General features: G+C 39.5%; 3 protein-coding genes across 3 annotated transcripts in view; 1 reads left to right on the top strand and 2 right to left on the bottom strand.

Moving 5' to 3' along the window:
• The window catches only part of LOC139214322 (bcl-2-related ovarian killer protein homolog B-like), a 130,010-nt gene that overhangs the window by 76,168 nt on the left and 30,768 nt on the right, over positions 1-23,074 (top strand). The gene's annotated exons all lie outside the window — the stretch shown is intronic.
• On the bottom strand, positions 5,431-13,479 carry ubxn7 (UBX domain protein 7). The gene is made up of 11 exons (XM_070845727.1): positions 13,374-13,479; positions 11,232-11,385; positions 10,907-10,971; positions 10,727-10,792; positions 10,449-10,561; positions 9,924-10,070; positions 9,413-9,503; positions 8,830-8,960; positions 7,969-8,473; positions 7,607-7,686; positions 5,431-7,141 (listed from the first exon to the last, which is right to left on the bottom strand). The coding sequence occupies exons 1-11, from the start codon at positions 13,477-13,479 to the stop codon at positions 6,980-6,982; spliced, it is 1,620 nt and encodes a 539-aa protein (XP_070701828.1). The 3' UTR covers positions 5,431-6,979.
• ppp1r7 (protein phosphatase 1, regulatory (inhibitor) subunit 7) lies at positions 14,375-21,299 on the bottom strand. Its single transcript, XM_070845638.1, has 10 exons — positions 21,229-21,299; positions 20,370-20,465; positions 20,092-20,147; positions 19,761-19,826; positions 19,408-19,538; positions 19,017-19,179; positions 18,731-18,847; positions 18,516-18,620; positions 18,282-18,368; positions 14,375-16,573 (listed from the first exon to the last, which is right to left on the bottom strand). The coding sequence occupies exons 1-10, from the start codon at positions 21,266-21,268 to the stop codon at positions 16,397-16,399; spliced, it is 1,038 nt and encodes a 345-aa protein (XP_070701739.1). The 5' UTR covers positions 21,269-21,299; the 3' UTR covers positions 14,375-16,396.

Raw genomic sequence — 23,074 nt, 5'->3', positions numbered from 1 at the left:
CTGCAGTTTGACCCACATAAGAGTCATATTTGCAGAGTCAGTGTTACCCAACACAAGAGCAAAGGTTTATGTTGGTTTGTAAATTGAACCAGTGACACCTACTTCTTTGTTCCCATCTACCAAGATTGGAAATATCACCCCATAATTTTCACAAAAGATTTCGGGTTTCAGGAAAGGCCTGTAGTGGTCCAGTTTTGGAGAATTAAGGAGCACTGCATTTTACCCATCATGTAACCCAACCTAACCACCTTGTGCTTTTACGTTCAATAAAAAAAGAGGGATTTATGGAAAGAGGAGCCAAAGATAAAGTACAATTCAGTACAATTATCCAGAGCCCTCTCTTGTAATCGGAGTACTGCATCCTGCATCCAAACCCAGACTCTTTGTCATAAACAATAAAAGTGTTGTTCCCATGGCGGGTTTTTTTTTGTTTTTATTGTTCACCACTTCCTTGTTATAGCTCTCTTTGTCCATCTTTCATTAATCTTCTACTCGTATTGTTCTTTGTCCATCTTTATTTTTGCACATTTTATTCGCTATTGTGTTGCAACTTTCTGTCCTAAACTCTCTATAATAGATAGCTTCACTATAGAGTAAATAGTCAATAAATAAATAAAATGAAGAATGTAAATCAGTATTAAATAAAAGTGTGAAAGAGATTCACTTGTGGCAGATGGAGTGGAGTTTCCCACAATGAAAATTGTGCCAGTTCAACCAAAAGTCACGAAAACTTCCCATTCTTGAATTCTGTGCATATGGACATGCTTGTGTCTCAGCCCCCAGATTAAGGATGAAGCTGCTCTTAAATTTATAGATGTGGTTTATTTTGCAGAACACTAATACTTTACTCTCAGCTGCTTACTCTGATTTTAAGGTTTCATACTGCTTGTACCTGTCAACATAAAGAAAATAGATTGCGTTAGTGGTCAAACTTTGTCAAACACACAGCTTATCAGGAATGTCTAATGGGATAACACTGAACCAGTGACATTAATATTCAGATAATTTGCTGTATAGACATTGGTCAGTGTGGACTATACAGCTAAATTGTAAGATAATTCATTAAAACCTGTAATAATCTTGAAAAAATGTTTCAATCTTAACTAAATGAAAGCACATTTTTTAAAAAGGGAAAGCTGTAGCATTATTGGGACCATACCCAAGGTGTTCTATTCATTTTTTAACATAGATACCCAAGATATTCAAGGAGAGGAAGCGTGGGATATGAATAAGTAGGTTGTGGGCCGAACTGTAAGTATATTTAAGTAGTATACTGTAGTTTTATGTATTCTACATCCACAGGTAGAAACAAGAAAATGTCATTTAAAAGTGTATCAAAGTATCAAAGCAGCACATTTTTGGATTAAAAAAAAGGGAATCCACACATTACGCAACACTTATTTGAATGTTGATTAGATGCCAATAAAGTGGACCATGACCTCAGGCTCACCCCGTTGACTGAGATGAACCCAGACACTGCGCATACATAAACCTTTTTGTCACATTAGTCATTTTAGTGGCATAGACTGTCAACAGATTGTTTATAGACTATCTGGAGATCATAAGGAGTGCAAGGACTGCACTGCACATCATACTTGAAACAGATGGCAGCACAGTGTAGTGGAGTGTATGAACATGTTTACTATGATGATGAGCAAGTATTTCATTTCATGTTAAAGGCTGAAAACAAATGCTGAGCTTGACACGGAGTTTCTCCACTTACTCCGGTTTCCAGCATCTCCTGTCATCCCTCACCTGTCCACCAGTAGTCCTCAGAGCGTTTCCCTCTGTAGCTCATCACGTGACGGGTCTCCTCCCCTCACACCTGTTTCCAGTTATTGTCGTCAGACGCAGCAGTCTGTGCTGCTTTATTTCCAGCCCACTTTTTGATCTGTGTGTTTGACCTCTTGCCTTTTTTTTTTTAGATCTGTCTGCTTGCCTTAGCCACTGGCTTTGTTTGCTGTCTTTAAAGTATTATTGATGTCATTATCTGCCTGACTTTTTATCCCTGTGCCTGTTTCCTGAACACTCACAGATTACTGTGCCTTTGTCAATCTGTGCTGACACTTCACTCAGCAGCATTACTGTAATGACACCTCTTGATAACACAGCAGGGGAGCCAATAACATTACTGTGCTCTACTCATTGCACATGTATTCTTTTTTCGCTGGAGGCACCACAGAAAAACACTGGCTGTATGAATTTGACGTTTTGGATTTATATTTGTAGCAGTAAACTGAGTATTTAGTGCTGTTAATAATTGCTTACACATTGTAAGTTATCTGAAGAATTTTGTAATCCAGCTTTCTGAAATGCCTTTGGGACGTTTGTGACTGACCGCGATTACAGTCCAGGAGGCCATCCTGACTGAGCTAAATCTGAGCGGATAAGCTTATCATCAATGATTGTTCTCCTGAAACATGCAGAGCAGGGGGTTAACAAGGCATTATAGGTTGGACATTACACACAAACAAGCCGTGAGCCTGTGACGCAGGGCTCTGTGTGGCATGCTGAGCCTCAGGTACATGACAAACAATTTGTAATGAGTTTTGTTATGGTAAGCTTTGCAGATAGGACTTCGTTACGTCATATAAGCAACTACCCCTTTAGATGTACATAAAATATTGTACAAAGGTACCTGCAAATGTGTTACTACATGAAAGGAAAGTGCTGTCAAGGGAAAACTTGTGTATTTTGCACTAAGATGTAAAAGTTGAGTGAAACGACTTTTAAGTAAAAAGACATCATTCTCAGTCGCTGGTGATTAATCACATGATGATGATGAGATAATTTCTAGAAAAACACAGCTGGTTTGTTAATCAGGAAATACACTGAGCTGTTCATCATGTTAGTCACAGTGACAGCAATAGTGAGCTTTTGACACACCTTTTGACACTTCAGTAAAAGTAAAAATACTCAATTACAAGTTAAAACCCTGCATTTAAAATCCTACTAAAGTAAACGCACCGAAGTATTATCAGCAAACACTAATGCATCACTGCATAAGAAGTATTTTGCTGTTGTAGCTGGGGGAGGTGGAGATAGTTGTAACAACTTTATTTATAATTCAGTTGCTTAGTCCGGTAGGTCACAAGATAAATCTGAAGGGTCATGAGATGAATAATGGAGAACGAAAGGAGAAACACCCTAAATTCTGCCAAACAAATGCTCCTTTTTGAAATGTTCTCTGATTCTTCTCATGCTTTTTTAAAATGAAATATTGGATGGTTTTACCTCTTTGGGCTTCTAACATTTATCGTACTTAAAGTTTTTAGAGTAAACAACTCAGAGACACTGCTTTTTTGTCGAAGGTCTCAAGATAAAAAAAGTTGGGAACCCCATTGTTAATCTTTAATAATGAATTGTATTTCATAAGCATATCATATTTTTTTGTAATGGACAGTCTGAATCTGAGAAGTAACTAGTAGCTGCTAAATGTGTGAAAAGTACATTTTCTCTCTCTGAAATGCAGCAGAGAAGTCTCAAGTAGCATAAAACGTTTTAAATACAAGTACCTGAGATTTGTACATAAATAAATGAGTAAATGTACTTAGTTACTTTCCACCAGACTGGTGAGTATCCTTCCTTTTTATATCTGGTTCAGGTGCTTCATCAACCCATTAAAACATCTCAAAATCCAGTTGATTCATTAGGTCTTTTACACAGTGCACTGGGTTTTGAGTACAAAAGGGATCCTATTTGATTAACATTTACACGCAGCTGTGTTTGCAGGATTGGACAGATTGCAAACAGATATTACTGGACAGTCTGGTGAGACAAATCGTCTACCCTAAACTGCAGGCTCCTGTCATCTGTGTGTATTACAGATACTCCAGCAGTATGGTATTGAACTGCCATAAAGTCAGGGAACTCACAAGCAGCAGGTAAAAAAAAAAGGAACGGTCAAAATTGAAGTCAGATATCCTGACTTTTAGCTCCAGAAACTTTGGATCCTACATTTCCCATGATGCAACTCAATGGCCTTTTTATTGCCCACTCTTTTCTAAGATAAGACATTCCTTTAAATTCACAACTCCACACCTCCAGTTTGTAACATAAAAATACCTCAAGGCCCCCCCCCCCAAAAAAAATAATAAAACAATCCTGATGACATTTTTCAAACTTCAGAGAGCCCCAGAGGTGCAGAGGACATTACACAACTGTTTTCACAGGCTGAGTAAAATGCCTGTTCCTTCCTGACAAATAAACTGAACCTTGTGTGTAAAAATCGGTGGAGCGCCCCTCCATAGCTCACTGATCACACATTAACTTTGATTGATTTCTTACTGAGAACCAGCTGAACGCTCCACGACTGGACCGACTGGGGTCATCATCCTTTTTATGCAACAGACAAAACCTGAAACAGGCCACGTCTGACGACTGTCATCCTGGTTACCTCATCAACCTCAAAGCACTGATGAACACGGTTAGGTATCAAGTGAAATAAATGCAGGTTGTTCATCGCTGGCAGGTGGAAACATCCTCAGCTTCTCCTCAACTTTTTCAATGAATTAGATCAGCCTTCATTTTAGCTCATGTTTCCAGCTGGGTTTGAAACCCTTGAGCTCCAAAATGAGCAAAACTTGGAAACAAACTCCACAGCAAAGTGATGTAGATAGCTCAGTGAGCTAAAGATGACAATTTGAAAATACCAGATGCTACAGTGCAAAGAACACCTACAGATCTCTATCATCTTCTTCACCAGAGTTGTCTGGCCTGTAGCTCTGTATCTCAGGCAGCTGATCCAGGGCAAATACAACATTGTGATTTGAAGTCGAGGGGGGAAACAAAGCTCTATTACTACAACTACAACCCTCCTCTTGTCCATGACACCAGAAGACAGGTTGTGAAGGAATGCCCTTCATGTACTGTAGTACCCACACAGCGAGGACAGGGGAGCAGAGTCACTGTCCTCATCTGTTTGTGCAGCTGCAAGTCCGTTTCTTTCAGCACTGACCGTTGCCCCGTACAGGCACTGTTACTATCAGTTGGGGCCTCAAAGGGGAATATAAACATTTTTTTAAAGATACGACCCAATTACATAATTACATCTTTTTAAATGTGATCCACGGTTTCTAAATATCATAGCACTGGCCACATCTTATTTTTCTCATTGTAGATCTTCAAGAGACACCAATTCCTGTTCCACCTGTCCAGTGAGACGAGAGGGAGAAATTATGACCCTATTTCTAACTCCAAATTAAGAACGGTTTATCCACATTACCAATAAAAATTGGTCACAGGTGTAAAATTCAATCATGTATTCATTACAATTGCGTATTTATCAAGTAATTCAGTTATTGATATTGCCATCAGTAGTTACACCCTTGCTTATAGTCATGCTTATTCACATGATGAAAACGTTTTGGCAAAATATAGACATATCCAAATCACAGCATTTAAATAAATCCTTTAAAACACCTGTGAATCTCTGTAATCAAAGATGTATTTGAATATCATGTGATTCAAGCTGGCTATTTACCACGTGGCTTATTCTGATAACAGTGAGCTGGAGAGCTTGGTAAAAAAAAAAAAAGATGTATAGAAAAGTTTAATAGAAAAAGAAAACAGTTACCACCCCCAGAACCAACTGCAACAACTTAAAGGGTACATTGTGAAGTTTTCTTGTGAATGTTTGTCATTCATTCATTTAAAGCTTCAGAATTAACACTGGTTAGTGCTCTTTTTCACTTTATTCAGTGATGAACTGTTGCTATTTAAAAGGCACATTACTGCCACCAACTGTCCATATGTCATCTTATGAAATCCTTTGTGGTATCTTATTAAAACGCTCCAAGTACAACCATGTGCTCCAGCCCTCATCACTCCAGATCCCGGCTACACAGATGTAGGTCTAAATGCACACTTGTGTTGCCTCCTGTGTATGTGCTTTCTTAATTGCTGCAGTTGATTCTCAGGAGCTGCTGCTTTTCTATGTTTCTAACAGTTTTTCTGTATTTGTTTGGATATTAGTTTAGGTCGCACCCTGTGATATTTGTCTCATCACATCACGGCGGTGAAGATCATTTAAAGAACAAACCTGTTCATTAAAAAAACAAAAAACAAAAGATCAAGCACAATCTCCCTTGGTTTTGGTGGTTATATTTCAACATCAGCATATTTTTCTTGGCAGCATATAAAAAAGAAAGGAAACAATGACTACAGCTAAATATCAGTCTCTCTAAGCCATCTCTGTACAGTGTAGGTCCGACTGATGAGATGTACCACCCTTCATTCATTCCCTTCTGTATCAAAAGTTGAACACCAAAAACAATCTACGAGTCTCTAATTAGCTGATAGAAACTTGAGTAAAAATGTGCAGATCAATCCAAATCTTCTCAGATCTACACAAGCGTGTCATAGATGTCCGACACACTTTCTTGACTTTCTGATTTTTGGACCTTTTCTCTTAGTGCCCCTGCTTTCCAAATAATTACACAGTGTGAGAGACCAAATTTGGGTCAAAAATAAAGAATAGGCCTCCTTTTACCTGTTCCAAGGTACAGAAAATAACAAGAGGAGCTAGAAAATAAACTCTGACATTTAATGTCCTTTGTGGAAGGTAAAAGTCTTTTGTACAAGTCCCTGGTGCCTCATCAACAATTATTCAGTTTTTATTTTTATTTGAATAGGAGCTATATTTTATATTATCTATCCTGATGTACCTGATGTGCATCAGAAACAAATAAATCACATTAAAAAAAAATCAAAGAGTGCTGGCATTTGTAACACCTTACTGGCCAATTGTGGAGCACTAAAAAGGGATTAGGCTGTCAGTAGAGACGTCAGTATTCAGACTAGTTGAGTGGCGGGGAAAGTAGTCCATCCACTAAGAGTTGTCTTGGCAAAAACGGGGCCTAATTCCAGTAGAACAGAAGGTTATGGGATCAAGGCCGGTAACATCGTCCCAGATCATTGGTGAAAGGGTGAGGTCTATCAGAGAGATACAGACAAGCAAAAGTGAGTGTGTCTGACAAGGCTAGTTCCTCTCCTGCACAAATACAGTCTCCTGTGGACAAAGGCCCGCCTCTTGCAGCGTGATGTCATAGTCCAAGTGGGCGAGCTTCCTTCTGGGAAAGTTGGTGACGAGTTCGAAGCGTTCATTAGGGTAACCCTTGGACTGGACGTGTCTTACCAGTGCCTTGGAAGTGAGAGGTGAGACATTGTAAGTATCAATCAACATTAATGTGATATTATTCACTGCTGACTGGACATAAAGAGGAAATGCTCACATTTATTCTACGTAAAGTAGTTCAACATCTACCAGCACCTCTAAAGTAAAGCTCTAAAGTACAAATTAGCATGCTACATCTTGTTTATTTAATCTGTATAAACACTGAAGTGTAAAAATTTGTTTTGGACGGGTCTATTTCATGACAAGAAGCAGTAACTTCCCAGTTAGTCGTTTGCTTCCAGTTCTTATGCTATGCTATGCTATGCTATGCTAAACTAAGCTAAGCTAAGCGCCTCCTGGCTCCATTCTTCGTGAACAGACATGAAGTCGCATTGATCATCTCATCTGACTCTATGCTACAAAGCAAAGACACGTATTTCCCAAAAGGTTGAGCTATTCCTTTAAAACAGAGTTATAATGTTGTTTTCTCACCAAAAGTTTAGCTTTAGAAGACAAGGAAATTTGCTCTCTCTGTCCATCTGGGTAACGGAGCATCAACCTGGCTTTGGGACCTAAATGAAAAAAAACAAAACATGGTGTTAAATATCTTTCAGAAATGATGCAGTTGTTCTATCCAATACGTTAAGCAAAGTAACTGTGCTTTACCTTATAATTTTGTCACCCTTTTGGTCGGTAAACACTAGGTGACAGCTAACTGATGGCTAACAAACATTTTGAGAGGGGTCTGTCTACCTGCAGGCTGAGGACAAACTCAAAGACAAGCCCTCTCGAACACACTCATACCATAACCCTCACTATAACTGTTTCAGGTCTAGAAATATGTGTTGATGTACCATTATCATCAGGACAGTCCTCTTCACAGGTGTGGGGGGTGCGGGTCTTGGAAGGTCCAGCACTCTCCGCTGCTGGGGTACAGTGGTTCCCTCCAGAATCTGCTTCAGGCTGAGGATGACGAGAACCAGCAGCCGAGGGCTCCAGGTGGTTCTTTTTGCTCTCCTCTTTCTTGTGACTGTGGTTGTTTTCTTTGTATGGAGACTTTCTGTGGGAAGAAGTGGAACTATCGGGGTGTAGGCGTTGCTGGGCCACGGAGGCCGGAGGCATCGGGGTGTGTTTGCTAGTAGAACTTTTGTCTTCATGGGTTAGTGGCATTTCGCTGTCTGAGCCATCGACCGAGATGGGACCCTCGCTGTCAGAGAAAGGTTCTGCATCTGATTCATCTTCTGATCGGGGAGAATCAGGGGCTTCGGGGACGTTTGAGGACTCGTAGTGGGTCTCCTGGAGGGAGGCTCGGATGGCGGCCTCCAGCTGACTGTCTTCACTGGCATCAATCAGACTCTCCTAGAACAGAAAACAGAGCGCAGCTGTAGAAAACAAGTCAAAGAGCAGGGAAAAACAGCATGGAAATGTGGTAATACTTAATATTCTAGCCGTGGCTTTGTGATACCAACAAAATGTATGCTTAAAATAGCATTCAGTTTTCATTTAACACAGATAGTACCGTCTTTTACTTGTAATGCAGCTTTTAAGTTGCACCACGACCTAACACAACCAAAAAACAGATAACTGCTCTACTATTAACCAATTCTGAATTGTGAGTGAAGAAATTCTAACATAGTCCCAGCGAGAGAGGAGAGCTTTTATTAGAGCAGAAAAAGAAAGAGTATTAGAGGTGACACAGGAGATGAGAGACCCACAGAGCGAGCTCTTTTGGCAGGGGGTGCGTGGCAGGATGGCCCATCGAGCTGCCCGTGCTCTGCCAGGAAGCCGGTCGCCTGCTCCAGGAACGATGCCACATCCAGCTGGTTCCACTCCACCATTTTTTGACCTAAACAGCACAGGTCAAAGACAAAATCAATTATACAGAAGACAGCAAAAGCAGATGTGCTCCGGTGCATTGATTTAGAACTACTCTGAAGATGGAAACAGCTGGGATGAGACATCTGCTCACTGACATGATTTCTATACGGTTTACATGGTTACACGGATGACAATGCAGTTCACATTTATTCATCTTTCATTTAGTAAAAATCTATGGCCTGTATTGACCCCATCACATAGCCATACAGGGATCTCAGTCACACACCATTACACAAGGATGGTGTTGCTTTAAATTACTTCTGCATTCCTGCTGCTGTTGTCTTGTCCTCTAAATGGTAAGCATGCAGGAGGGATATGCTGTCCTGTCGCAAATAACTCCATCCAGAAAATCTACTGATATATGGTGTCATCGAAGATCAAGCAACAGAACTGTGGATACGCTGCCACTAAGACACTCACCTGTGCGGGGATCGAGAATGGAAATATAGGGAAACTTGTTCAGCTTATAGAACTGAATGTATCTTTGTCCCTCTTCACTATCATGATATACCTGCAATAAAAGAAAACACACAATACAATCCAGACATGAACCTCACAACAGATTTACTTGACTTGGGGGGATGTGTATGTGAATATTAGCGTTACCAGGCTTGGACCTCAGGACAAAGCTGGATTTCATGTGCTGAGTGCATGACTACAAGAAAATGAAGGTTCTCTTCTTTTTATGAACATGCCAACTTTTCCACTTCACCCAGTAAGGGGACTGCTATGCACCATTATGCACTACTTTATGTTTCACCTCTGTTCCTCTACTGGTTTCTGTTTTTGCCAACAGACGAAATAAAGTTCAACTTGACCTCCCTGTCATATCAGTTCAGCAGTGGGATCTTTGCAAAGATTCAACACAAAGTTTTCAAGAACATGACAGCATCACAGACCATGTGTGACTCTGGGATTAGAAACTGCATACCTGCCAGAAAATGAAGTGCTCTCTAATGATGGTTTTCACTGCATCGTTACTCCAAACATCCCTGTTCAGGCATTGGCAGGCAAAGTCCTGAACGTTTTGAATGTTGATCATTAGCCACTTGTTCTCCAGTTGTCCACAGTCTTTTGCCTGTAAGCACGGGAAAAAAGAAGCAATTTAGTCAATTGCTGAATTATGAGGCTGTTAAATTGTCTGGATGAAGACGAACATGGCAAACAGAATGTGGTTAAGCTAAAGCTTGATGGAAGACAAACATGTCTCCTTATAGAGAACAATAATAACCATCTGCATGATATGTGTTCACACGTTATGGCGGCTGTGCAGGTTCAACCAGAGAGGGAAAACGCATCATCAAAAATGACAACCTGCAGACTCCTGTGCTTCCATACACAGAACACCTGGTTTCCCACCTGTGATCTACACAGTCACGCTCTGAAATTTCACTGAAAGTTCACATAAATGGAATAAAGACGTGTGGTGTAAAATGTCCACTGAGTGACTTCTCACCGTCTCAAAGCTGCCTTTGTGCATGAGCTCAATGGGGGGACGGAAAAGGTCTGCCAGGGTGCTCAGTTTCTTATCCACTGTTGCACCGTTACGCAGCTCTTGTTCCTGGCGAACTAAGAAAAGAAAACATTCATAGTTATAAGAAATTACAGTGAAAAAGGTTGAGACAGAGAGAAAAGTGGCCGACTGTCTTGTTGGCTGTAATTAAGCAGCATTAAGCTACACCACATTTGTTGCTGACCAGATTCTTTACGCTTTGAAAGCTTGAATTTACTCACTCGTTTCTGTTTGGAAGTCTCGGAAACCATCGAATATTGATCGAGCAGGTCTTCTTCGCTTTGGCACTGCATGTATAACAGACAAATTCAAGTGATTACTGAAACAACACAGCCAGTAACAACAATTTAGTTTACGATTTGTTTGCAGGAGGTCAAATAAGAAAATAAGCAGTTCAATACCTCCAAACAATGGTTCTGGTTCCACCAATATGTCTTGCTTCTGGGGAATGGGTGCTCGTACTTCACTGAGACACAAGGCAACATATATAATATAATTCTAAGAAGCAAAGCACTCTGGAGCAAAACATCTACAATCAATCAAGTTATTAAGATACACTGTGATTCTGTTGCAGTACCTTCAATACCAAACCTCAACAACACTAAACCAGGAGAGCAATATAGGAGCTCTACAAAGAAATCCAAGAGTGAATCTTTAAGAGAAAGTCTACGGACTTTGTTTAACTTTTGTCTGACAAACGTTTAGGAAGAAACATTATCAGCTTACTCTGAAGGAGGAGCTCTGCTGCTTGAAGCTGCTGAACTGGAGCTTGTGCTGGGCTCCTCTGCTATCCCGCCTCCATCCAGAAACATGGTCACTGCCATCTCCAGGTTGTTGTTGCATGCTTCCAACATATGCTTTCCCACACTCTCTGTGGCCCCTAAAAGAGTTTTGGACAAAGACATACGGACAAAACTGTTAAGCACGTGTGTGTAAAAACTCTATACTATACATGGAAAATATTATCTGTGATGGAAAGCTATATATCATCAGTAACATAATAGAGTTTGATGTTCACAGATCCTGTGATTTATATTGTAATGACCAGCTTTTAAGGACTACACTGATTTCTGCATGTTAGAGCTTGTTTAGTACACATTATGGACACATGACGTTATGTTTTCAAAGCATCTCGTCTTTTTTTTGTTTAATTACTTGCCTTGAAGAGAACCCTTTGCTTGACCAATACTGGATTCTTAGGTCAATATTTGATAATGTAAGTCCTATGATATATTGGCCAATATTTGTTTTTAATATAAACAAACATGTTTGATAGGGATGCAGTGATTTGGTTATTAAAGAGCCACAAACATGTACGACTGAGGACACTAAACAGTTGGAAAATTAACTTGTCAGTGCTCTCTGGGCAGCAAACTACGTTATAGGGACACCGTTTCTAAAAGACCATAAATACAGTATGTCTATCTATCTATCTATCTATCTATCTATCTATCTATCTATCTATCTATCTATCTATCTGTCTATCTGTCTATCTATAGCCCATGTGCAAAATGGTAAGACTGGCTGGTATACTACACATTCAACATCAGGAGCATAGTGCAATATGATGTTTGAGCTCTTCTGTGGCAGATTAATCTATCAATCCATACTAATTTATACATGTTTTAACCTATTTCCTACGTATCATGTTTACATACTGACGACCATTTTCTGACTTTAAAAAGGACCACCAGTTTTCATTCATTTCACTATTTTGTCACAAATCATGCTTGCACACAATTACAACAGGCTTGTCAAATACCAAGGCAATATGAACATCGTCTTCAGTGTTGTTTTTGCCTAAATTATATCCTCAATTTGTGGAGATTTAAAATGTAAAGGTATGAAAAGCAAAAATGTGATTTGCTCAATCATTAGTATGGATTACTATATCTCTAAAACGTCTATGTAAGTTGACTGCAAGACTGAACTGAAATGAATGAAAGTCAAACAACAGCCCAAAAGTTTAATGGAGGAAGAAAAGCATCCAGGCTGCTAATCAAGCTACGGTACGCTTTGGGAAACGGTAATAATGTAGCTGGTACAGGCTAATAGTTGTTCGGCTAAAACGAGCAGAAACACCAGAACTGTTCATAAATATCTAAAGATGATGAACGACCACAGTGCACAAAGCTGTGGAAATATTTAGCATGTGAGAAAACAGATGATCTGAGGATTAACTTCAGTCTTTTTTAAGTGTGTAGCGCCGTTTGGCCAGTCTTTCCGTGTGTAGCCTACTGCGCATGTCCGTTTCACTTTCCAAGTCTAGCAGCAGCCCCCGAGAACTGAGTCTCCTCTTTTCTCCGTTAAATAACTTAAAAACTAAAACACTGGCCACCATGTCAAAGCACGTTTTTAAACTATCGAGGACCTCAGAGCTACCACTGGGGGACAGACGGCGTGCTCATCGGTGTGGTTAACACCACAGTCCTGGTGAAGATGACAGTAACACGACATGAAGCCTGGCTGGTGATGAAGAAGGGAAATGTTGCACAGCCGACGTCCATTCCACAATATCAAACAACATGCAGAGCGAAGAGGAGCAGGAACCAGCCCGGGGCTGCCGAGATACTGTTTATAATAGGCACCATAGAGAAAATAAAACATCTATAAGTGGCCGTGGAAGATTATATTAAAAGCTAGTGGCTTTGTGGGCCTTTTTCTGAGTCTTTCGCTTGAGTTTATCAGATAACTGGCTGTGCTTTTTCCCTCTGCAAAGCACTGACAGCGCAGGGGCCAGAGCAGCACTTAACGTCCGTTTTCTTACCTGCGCACTAATTTCGTGGTTTATTACACAAGGGGGGTATTGCTGTTGGTTAACCCAAACCCATTTAATAGATCAAACGTGATTTAAAAGGTTATTTTTACCTGTTATTGCTGTGAATTGTTGTATTAACCCGTTCGCCCCCGGAGCTGAGGTGTCTCCGAGCGCCGCCATCTTACCGCCACAAACAACAACATAAATGTGGCGCATGCGCTACGCCGTCCTTTTCCCCTGCCTGGCGCGGCGCGAGCCCCATGCGTCACCAGAGGACTATGTTGCATTGTGGGTAATGTAGTACAGTAAACGGAAACGGCGTGATACTTGCAGTCACAACCCCTTCAAAAAATGAGGGTACGTTATAGTTTTTTTTTAATGCAGTTCCATTGAGTTACCTTCAGTTTTCAAATACTTTAAATTTAATCGAGACTCACATTATTAATTTTTTATTGTATTTATTGATATTCATATTTAACTGTGCAGACACATCACAAATGTTTTAAACTGTGTTGCATCTCCAGGAGCAGAACTTTTTTCTTTTGGTCCTCTCTGTTCTGGGTGGTGTACAATTTAACATGTTTGCTGTAATCACCAAAAATGCTGCAGTGGTAATAAAATCAAATAAGGATCATTTTACATCAAATGTATCCGGTAATAGAAGTATTGTAAAAAATGTAGAAGAGTACTTAGGCATATGCTTGAGTTTCTTTGTGATGCAGATTCAGAATTTCAGCTTTTTCATATGCAGTGTTTAATATGTATGAAATGGGTGTTATGTGCAGATTGATGTACTTGATGTTTTAGCTTTTTATTACTGGGAAGAAATGAATTCCTGTATGATTCAGTTGCTGATCATTATAAGTAAATTTCACACACAAATCTACACGGACAGCTACCTTAATCAAACACATGAAATAATAAATTTGACCTTTAATTACGTCTGTTTTCTGTTACTTTTGAATCAGTTGTTGTAAATAAAGTTTAAGTAAAAGGTTACGTAAAGTCTTAAAGGATATTTACATGAAGTAACTATTCAGTTTCAACTTGTACTTTAATAGTCATGACAATTATCACACCTGATAAATTAAAACTACATAGACTTGCTCTTTTAGTAGTGTAATTTTATTGTTATTTGCATAATACATTCAGTTTGAAAACAGCGTCAACCATGTCCAAAACCGGAAGAATCAGTTCTAGCAACAACCGACCAGCAATTAGAATAACTGCTCCTTCAGTGGCCAATCAAGGTCATCTTAATCAAGGTATCTCACACAGTTCTGTTGTGCTGCCTGGCATAAAACAAGAACAAAAAAGGATTTCACTTACAAAGGGAAGGTGGTGATGGCACTGACTTTCTACATCATATGTCCAAACCATATTTACAAATACACCAAGTGACACTTCCAATCCCACTGGCCAATGTAAAGAAATCATAGTTAAAGCTGAATATAAAATAACATCACATTCATATCAGTAACGCACAATGTCCTTCAGTTCTGCTGATAGTCTGATGTGGGCTCATAAATGTTCTACGGTTGAGTTATGGTCAATATTAACTCAGGCCACTTTAACAATTTGAAGGGCCTCTATAAACCCAGATGAAAGGAATTAGACAACAATGGTCAAAATCTTATATCTATTGCACAGAAAGCACTTAGTTTAGCATTTTCCATGTAAACACAGCGATGCGTTAAATCTGACGTGTCTGAATTGTGTCCACACGTGACCTTTTAGCCCTGAGATGGGAAATTAGTCTCATATAAAAGCTGCATCACTTTTTAATTCTAACAGGGAGAAAATCAAGTGCACTCGAGCCTTATATACAGGGGACAGTGAGAATAGGTCATCTCAGATATACACCAATATTTCAAGTAATCCTGAAGGCCAAATGAGAATATTGCAGAATGTGCCACCGTGGTGTCATTACACCTCTGAAAATTCTAAACCTCAAAATATGTTTAAAAAAATTGTCTGAGCATTAGGTAATTTATCTTACATTTGTTAACAACACTTAGACCAGTCCTGCCATTAGGAAGAAAATTAACTTCAGAAACCATCTACATGTTACTAAACTGAATGAAAACAGAACCAAGGCTGTCATCAGGGGCAAGATCAAGGTTAAAAAAAGGGGGAGAAGATGTACCACTGATTATAAAACTATTAATATGGACACATGGAATGATTTAGCATTGTCATGAGCTTTATTTTACTGCTGAGGTCAGTCTCATCAATCAGAAAATGGGCCTATGAGCTGTAAAATATCTGGACTTAATAGAAGGAATAGACAAGGCTGCCGGACATCAAAATTTGCCCTTTGTCGGTAATGAAACCACTTTATTAAAATTATTCATCAGTTTCTGCTGTTGTTCGTATAAAGACAAATTAAAGTAGGTACAACTTCACCGAACTGGTTTAAATCTGAATGGTGTCACTACAGCATATTTGTCTTAATTTGAGATGTTTCTGTAAAGTTCGGTGCCTCTTTCAGGACAGTTTTGAAGCGTGTTAGAACCGAATGAGAAGATGAGCAGAAGTCTAAGATTAAAATATGTAAGTTATATCTTATTATGGACTATAATGTTGATGTTTAGTTGCTCTTTTACTCATGAGAACAGTCTCATCTTGTCCAACCACAGGGAGTAAACCCACAACAAAATCCCTAAAATAGTAAGAACGTCGACCTTTCCTCGACATACATACATGTGCAGTGCAACTTTAACAATTTGATAAATGAGACCGATTTCTCCTTTTCCTGATGGGTGCTGCATGATGTCTCCATAGTGTATCCCACATGCTAAACAATAAAATAAATCTAAGTGCTGAGGGAAAAAAATGAGGAAATGGGCATAGGGTGCCTTTTGAAACCACCTTCACAGTTCATATCCAGCTTAATAAATAAATAAGCTTCCACACAATAGCATAGATCGCAGTGTGAATGAGTGCATACATGCATACATGTATGTTGAGTGAGCCATGGGTGAGCTTAATGTTGGAATGCATATTTGTGTATGGAGTGACTATATGATTCAGTGAGGCCAGTGTGTTTCAAAATGGAGTTTGTTTTGTGGGTGGGGCAGGCAGGGTGGTGAGGGCGAACACTGAAGTTGGCAGGTGGACTGTACACTGCAGTTTAGAAGCGGATGAAGGTAGCGTCGATCTGGCGTACACTGGGCAGCGCCAGCATGATCTTTCGCCGGTACTGTGGGTCCTTCTGTAGAGGGTTTCTTTCAAGATAGACCGTCTCCAGAGACTTGGCATTCTTCAACTCATCAAGATCTGACCAGTTGTCTATCTGATTATCGTTCATCTGGGGAGAGATTAAAAGACAACGGTGACAAAGAGACGACATACTTCAAGCACTAAACATACAGTTTGGAGGATGTGGAGACCATTACAGCACAAATGGTCAACGATTAGTGTTGAATATGTGTGCCGACTTGTTCAACTGAGGTCAGATACGTCTGTGGAAACACTTCAAACATGTAACTGATGAGGGCATCATCTGATTGTGCAAGTTTAAGACGCAGTGTGCACAGCTTGAATCTCCAATTACAAACTCCCCAAGGGCTGTAATAAAAAAAGTTTGTAGTGGTTATAGGTTGAGGTTAGGTTGGCGGACATCTGCACTCATCCGCACTAAGTTCTTTTAAAAAAAAACATCATGATCAATATCAATCGTTGAGATTTCATCGTGTTCAATTTCAATATTGCACCACGAGTTTTGGCAGTTACTTCACTGATGAAAATGAAACATAATCAAAATTATAAATAATTTGAACGGTGACACATTACTTTAAGCCCCCCTAATTAGAATTTATTAGCAACATATAAACATAATAATAATAATTATTATGTAATTAGTAATAATAATAACCGGACGCTGGTGTATTAACAAATAATGAACAATGATGCAGTAATACACTGAAGAAATAATTGTAAAAATATTGTACATTTAGCCAGGCATTGCCAGTGTAACTCGCAAATGTGCTGTGATAAGAACAGATTTCTGTTTTTGATTTCCATGGAGCAATGGGCAAAGAAACACACAACCAATCAGAGCAGTGAAATGTGACCAAGACTTAACCAAATCCTGCCAGAAGTACAGCAAACAAATCTTTGTTATCAACAAAAACTGTAAGTGCAGTTGTTCTTCTTTTAGACAAGTCCAGTTGCTCAGGATAACAGATTCAACAGAGCGGCCACATCAGCAGCAGCCATCTTGGTTATTTACCAAAATGCCTCACTGCCAGTCTTCCTATCAAACCCACCCCGTACTTGATAAACTGTTGTGATTGGCCCGACCAGGGCCAGGTCGTCTGAAAATTTGATTCAACAGGAGGATGGCCAGACGCATCTGCTAGAGCAAATAAAACATGAGCTTATAGATTCGTCTGGCTCCCAGGCTACTGTACATTAATAAACATTTGAAATGTCCTCACAGCTGCTGTAATACTGCATAATAGTGTGTTTTAAACCATCAAATGTTTATATAATGCTTATAAATGCAAAGTTTTGAAAAGGTCAAGAATGTTCAGAAATTAAAAGGAAACCAAAAGTAAAACAAAATGTTCTGGATTTCAAAGTGTATTTTGTTTCACTTTCGGTGTGCCATTTTTCAACTGTCACTACGATCTGTGCCTCTAAGGGTCTTGTGGTAAAACTGAAGCACTGATGGCAAGTATTAAAAGCTCTCTCAGTGGCTGTAATCTGAAATTGCTGAAGATGCATGCCCACGTTAGCAGCCTCGAAGCTTTCAAAAAGGCAGAAAATTGGCAGATAGTGTTTGCCAAAACAGCTGTGAATGCTGGCGCGTTGGCATGGCTGAGTGTGACTTTCAAGGGAACGGAGATGTTAATATTAATAGTTACACCTGCGCTTTTCCTGCTATTCTAAGTGTCAGCTGTGAAAGGCCTGTTAGTAGGGCGTCATGTTCCTTGTAACAATGTTGCACGATAAAACATATGACAAAAGACCATGATATTACATTGTTGTTTAACTTGACAAAGTATACCTACCCAGAACTCCTGCAGGTCTGTCAAATGGCTGATGTTTTCAATTTTCTTTATTCGATTGGCTGCAATGTCCAGGGTTGTAAGCTTTTTCTGTGAGGGAAAACAAAAACAGTGTTTGACTGTCAGAACAAACATACAGAACTTTGTTGTACATGTTTGCACAGTAAGCAAAATACATGATGGACAGTTTGGCATTCAGTCCGTTCAGAAACAGGCTGTGGAACTTCCATAACTCACATTGTTTTCCAGGCCCTCAATGACCTCAATGCCATTGTGGCTCAGATAGAGCTCTCTCAGGCTGACAAGGTTCTGTAAACCCTCAATTTTAGTAATCCGGTTACTCTGCAAATAGATGTACACACAATTATCAACCAATGTTTCGATATGCACACTTAAAGTTCATTCTTGTGAACCAGTCAGACAAGTGCTAAAGAGAATTTGTGAGAGAATACCTGAATGCTTAAAACCGTCAGGTTGTGTAAACCGTCCAGATTCTGAAGCTTAGTTATTTTATTGGTGCCAAGAAACAAACTTTGCAAAGATGCAAGTGTGTCCAGGTTGTCTATGACCTGTGAACACAAGAAAATGAAAGAGACACGAATAAGCACAGCAAAATGATTTCAGAATTATTTCACTAATCTCCTCCCAATATTTTTGAAAAAACATGTTTTTGTAGGGAAAGTGTAGATTTGGCACGTTTTAAACTTCTCATTGCCCAAGAGACTGTTTATGTCATACCCGGATGCGATTGGAGCCCAGCTCCAGCATGTCCAGGTTCATGAAGTGCTCCAGGTTGGAAATGCAACTAATTTTGTTGTGAAGCAGAAAAAGTTTCTTCATCCGAGTCAACTTCTCCAAACCCTCCACCTTCCTCAGGATATTGAAGGACACGTCGAGCTGCCTGTGGATCAGTGGAAAAAACAAACAAACAAAAAAAAGCTTATTGGAATCAACTGAGATGGATGTTCTTTATTCTATAATGTCAGTCACATGAAAACTTCTACACCCCAACAATGACTTGATACTGGTGTGTGGAAATCATAAATAACTTGACATTTGCTGTCTTTGGATGGAATCTCTAATATGCTGAAGCAATAAAGACAAAGCCTTCTGTTTTCTTCTGACTTACTCCAACTCTGTGAGGTGATGCAGGTTTTCCAGTTTGCGGATCTGATTGTCATAGAGATCTAGTTCCCGCAGTGAGCTCAAACTGTCGAGGTTTTCTATCTTTTTAATGAGATTCTGACGTAAGGAGAGTGTCTGTTTTAAGAGAGAGATGAAACAACAACAATTAACAAATACATTCAGTAGCTAGAATTTATTATAGATTCTGAACCCTTCTTTTATCGGATATAATTAACAGAGAAATACACAAATTCTGTCTAGTAAGGAAAAATTGAGGAATAAGACTCTGCACACCGTGCTGCTACCATTACTTCATCACTCACAGACACTGGCACTACTACTATTGACGTTACTTACTTTAGCCTTCTGTAGCACCTCCAATCCCTCAATCTTTCCAATACGACAATGAACAAGATCAACATCCTAGAAAGAAAACAGACAGCTTAGGATGACATAGTGTCTATAAGTGAAAGAAGCACTTATTAGGGTTTATTGTGTCATGTACACACAAGTGCCCAGTCCAGACATGGACTTAGCAGACATCAAAAGATAAGATAAAACTGCATTACAACTGAACTACTTTGTTGCCACTCCCAACCTCACGAATAAAATCTCTAAAATTTAGAGATGAAGAATATTTCACAAAAAGCATAAAAGCTGCAACAGCAGTCATGTTTCTTCTTCTGACCTCTTCTTCTGGGTCCAAGGTTATGGTGTCCATGTCAACAGGGGACTCTTCTTTACCTTTAATGGGAGCAAGAACAAATCAGATATACCAATTTGGCCACTGCATCAAGGTAAGGTATGAATGAACGTGATATAGACAAAGGAGTTAGGTAATGCTGTCATGTTGGTAGACCAATCGCTGTGTCATACATAATTATTGGTGTTGAAATTACATCACAGCTCACGTCGCCTGATTTGTGACCATTTCTATGTGGCAGTGCTGGATATGTGATGGCTTACTTGTGGTGGTGGGCTGATTAGGGTCCACATCGCCATTGATACTCCTCCTCCTGGTCTCATCATCACCAGACTCCTCAGACTCACCCCTTCGATCCACTACAATCAGCAGACATAGGCAAGAAAAGAGCTTACTGTCACCATACAGCTGCAGAGCTGTTGTCCCCTTATGCATCAGTGACACATTTGGCTGATGCACATGTAATTTGATGCAAAGACTAGGCCCAACTCCACCTTGCTCGCTGAGGGTGAAGTCATGTAGAGCATCCAGCCTGTGTCTGGAAAAATCAAGGCTTTAAACTAGATCATGTTTCTGCACCCTGCAACACGCGAAAATTGTAAAAAAAAAAAAAAAAAAAGGTATTACACCTATCACTAGATTCAATCGATTTTAATTGCAGTGGATGTGATTCCAGTTGTGTTTCCAATCTGACCAAATTGGACACAGCTCGCTAAAGTTAGCTTTCACTCATTAACATACAGGCTAAATATAGCTAACCATATTCGCTAGCTGGTTGAACCACAGTAGATATGTATAGTAGCTAACACTGGAAACATGTTATATGGTCGGACCAGCTCTGTGAAACAAAAAATCGAATGTCAGCCCATTAGACCAGACAACACAGACAGAAAAACGTCGATTAGCAAGACAGCGTGAGTTGACGTTGACTGAACAACGTTAGCTAACGAGGGTTGTTGTTAGCATGTTAGCTAGCAAGCCAAGGATGAAGGTCTGGTTAGTAACAAGAAAAACAAACCGCAGGATGTGCTCATATAAAAATTAACACGTTTCTCCACATGGATCCCGGCTCACCCAGCTAATACAACCATGGCACGGCTGTACCTTCACATATTTACTCACCTTCCATCTCCTGAAGCTCTCCAACAGACCGGGAAGCCATGTTTCCTGTAAACAGTCCTGACAACCGCTCAGCCAATCCGGAGGAGGCTCACACGGCAGTCAGACACAAGGGGGCGCTACTTCCCCACACTGAACCCTGCTGAGAGCGAACAGTGTGCACAGTAACACTGTGATTGTAATATAAATGCTATTATATACTACTGTAAACACTTCAACAATAACATAAGACTAGCAGAGGTGCAAAATAAGTACGTACCTTTGCTAAGGTACTGTACTTCCTATAGAAATTTTCCTTGATGTATACATATACATGTATATAAAGTGTATTTTTGTTTTCATTTAATAAGTTTAGTAGTGGTATTATTTGTATCATTATTATTATTACTTTTGTGTTTGAAGTTTATTCTTATTCTTTTGGAGCTGTGTGTAACAAAAAGCAATTTCCCCCTGGGGATTATTAAAGGAATTCTGATTCTGATTCTGAAGATGAGCTTTTACATACAAAAAACATGTAATAAACAAATGAATTTGTTGCATTCTTATTGATTAAAGTAGTATTTACAGTGCGCATATGTACATCCAGTATAAAGCAGTTCATTGAGTATTTGAGCAACTTGTGCATTTTGATTAAAATTCTAAACGCAGGTTTACTTGAAATCATGTATTTTTACACTGTTAAATACCACTTTTACATAGATAAAGGCTGTGTGTACTTCTTCCATGATTAATACCAACAAGAATAACAATAAGAACAGAAAATACAAAATTTAAAAATCCTTCATACCCACTGGCATGTCCTAGATGGGCCCCAAACTCAGTCATTTGCTTTTATTTGATTGGTACAGACCATTTACTGTGTCCAATACCAACTACCCTGTTTAATCCCCAATGCAGGTTTATGCCTTGTCATAGCTGATTATAAATATAAGAGCTACATAAGGAAGATACTTATACATACAAGAGACCTAAAAGAAGAAAACGAACCGAAGAAGGGAGTGAGTAGGATCACAAGCTAGTCAGAGCAAAGTGCACACGTGTATTTTAAGTAATCCGGAAGCCCCCTCCCTCCGTGGAGTCCTCTGGTCTCTCACAGCAGATTGTTTATACAATCACTTCCCATCTGCTCTGCATAACTTCCATTTTAAGAATACGCCTGCAAAAGTTTGAGGCACAAAGGGCTGCTGTTGACATCAGTGCCTAAATATTCATTCTTTAGTTACAACACAGTTCAACATTTAACATTTTAAATGTGCAAAATACACAGCCATTCAGAAGATACTGCTTGAGAAATCTAATCATTAGTAGGCTCCTATGTCATTTGTTTGTGATAACATAAACTTTTTATGTGAAGAATCAGATAGGGACACAAAACTTATACATATATGACCTAATATTTGTAGATAAGCAGACTGGGAGACAGAGATGAAGAACAAAGTGTTCCTCACTATCAGACTGATAGAAACACCAAACTGTATGAGCAAGGATAATGATAAGAGAGAAAATCTGACTTTCTGAAATGAGCAATAACTGACAATGTGGAGGAACGTGCTTAACTAGGCATCCGGTTAAATATTTGTGGAAGCTGCATGTCACAGAAACATTGGCGAGGCAGAGAGCAGTGAACCTTGGTGGTCCGATGGTGTCTGACCGGTGTCCTGTTGAGATGGTCATCAGCATGATGAAGATGGAGAGACGTCCAAACCCTAAAACAGCACTGCTCTCATCTAAACTAGATAGAACAAATTACAGGCAGGAAGGTGCATTCACCATCAGATAACTACTACAAACACTTAAAGTAAATTTCACTGCTATTTAACTCTGAATAGACAGTAAACAGTGGGATAAT

This window comes from Pempheris klunzingeri, chromosome 15 (assembly GCF_042242105.1).
Source record: "Pempheris klunzingeri isolate RE-2024b chromosome 15, fPemKlu1.hap1, whole genome shotgun sequence".
NCBI lineage: Eukaryota > Metazoa > Chordata > Actinopteri > Acropomatiformes > Pempheridae > Pempheris > Pempheris klunzingeri.
The sequence above is the reverse complement of the archived record's forward strand: the minus strand, read 5'-3'. Positions and strand labels throughout refer to the sequence as shown.

Excerpts from the sequence above, each read along its gene's own strand:
- ubxn7 (XM_070845727.1), bottom strand. The coding sequence starts at position 13,479 with ATGCGCCACATTTATGTTGTTGTTTGTGGCGGTAAGATGGCGGCGCTC. Across the intron at positions 10,972-11,231 it reads AGCAGAGCTCCTCCTTCAGA|TGAAGTACGAGCACCCATTC; the intron begins GTAAGCTGATAA and ends CTTGTGTCTCAG. Across the intron at positions 8,474-8,829 it reads CTGCCAAAAGAGCTCGCTCT|GAGAGTCTGATTGATGCCAG; the intron begins GTGGGTCTCTCA and ends TTTCTGTTCTAG.
- ppp1r7 (XM_070845638.1), bottom strand. The coding sequence starts at position 21,268 with ATGGCTTCCCGGTCTGTTGGAGAGCTTCAGGAGATGGAAG. Across the intron at positions 20,148-20,369 it reads TAATCAGCCCACCACCACAA|GTAAAGAAGAGTCCCCTGTT; the intron begins GTAAGCCATCAC and ends CTCCCATTAAAG. Across the intron at positions 16,574-18,281 it reads CAGACCTGCAGGAGTTCTGG|ATGAACGATAATCAGATAGA; the intron begins GTAGGTATACTT and ends ATCTCTCCCCAG.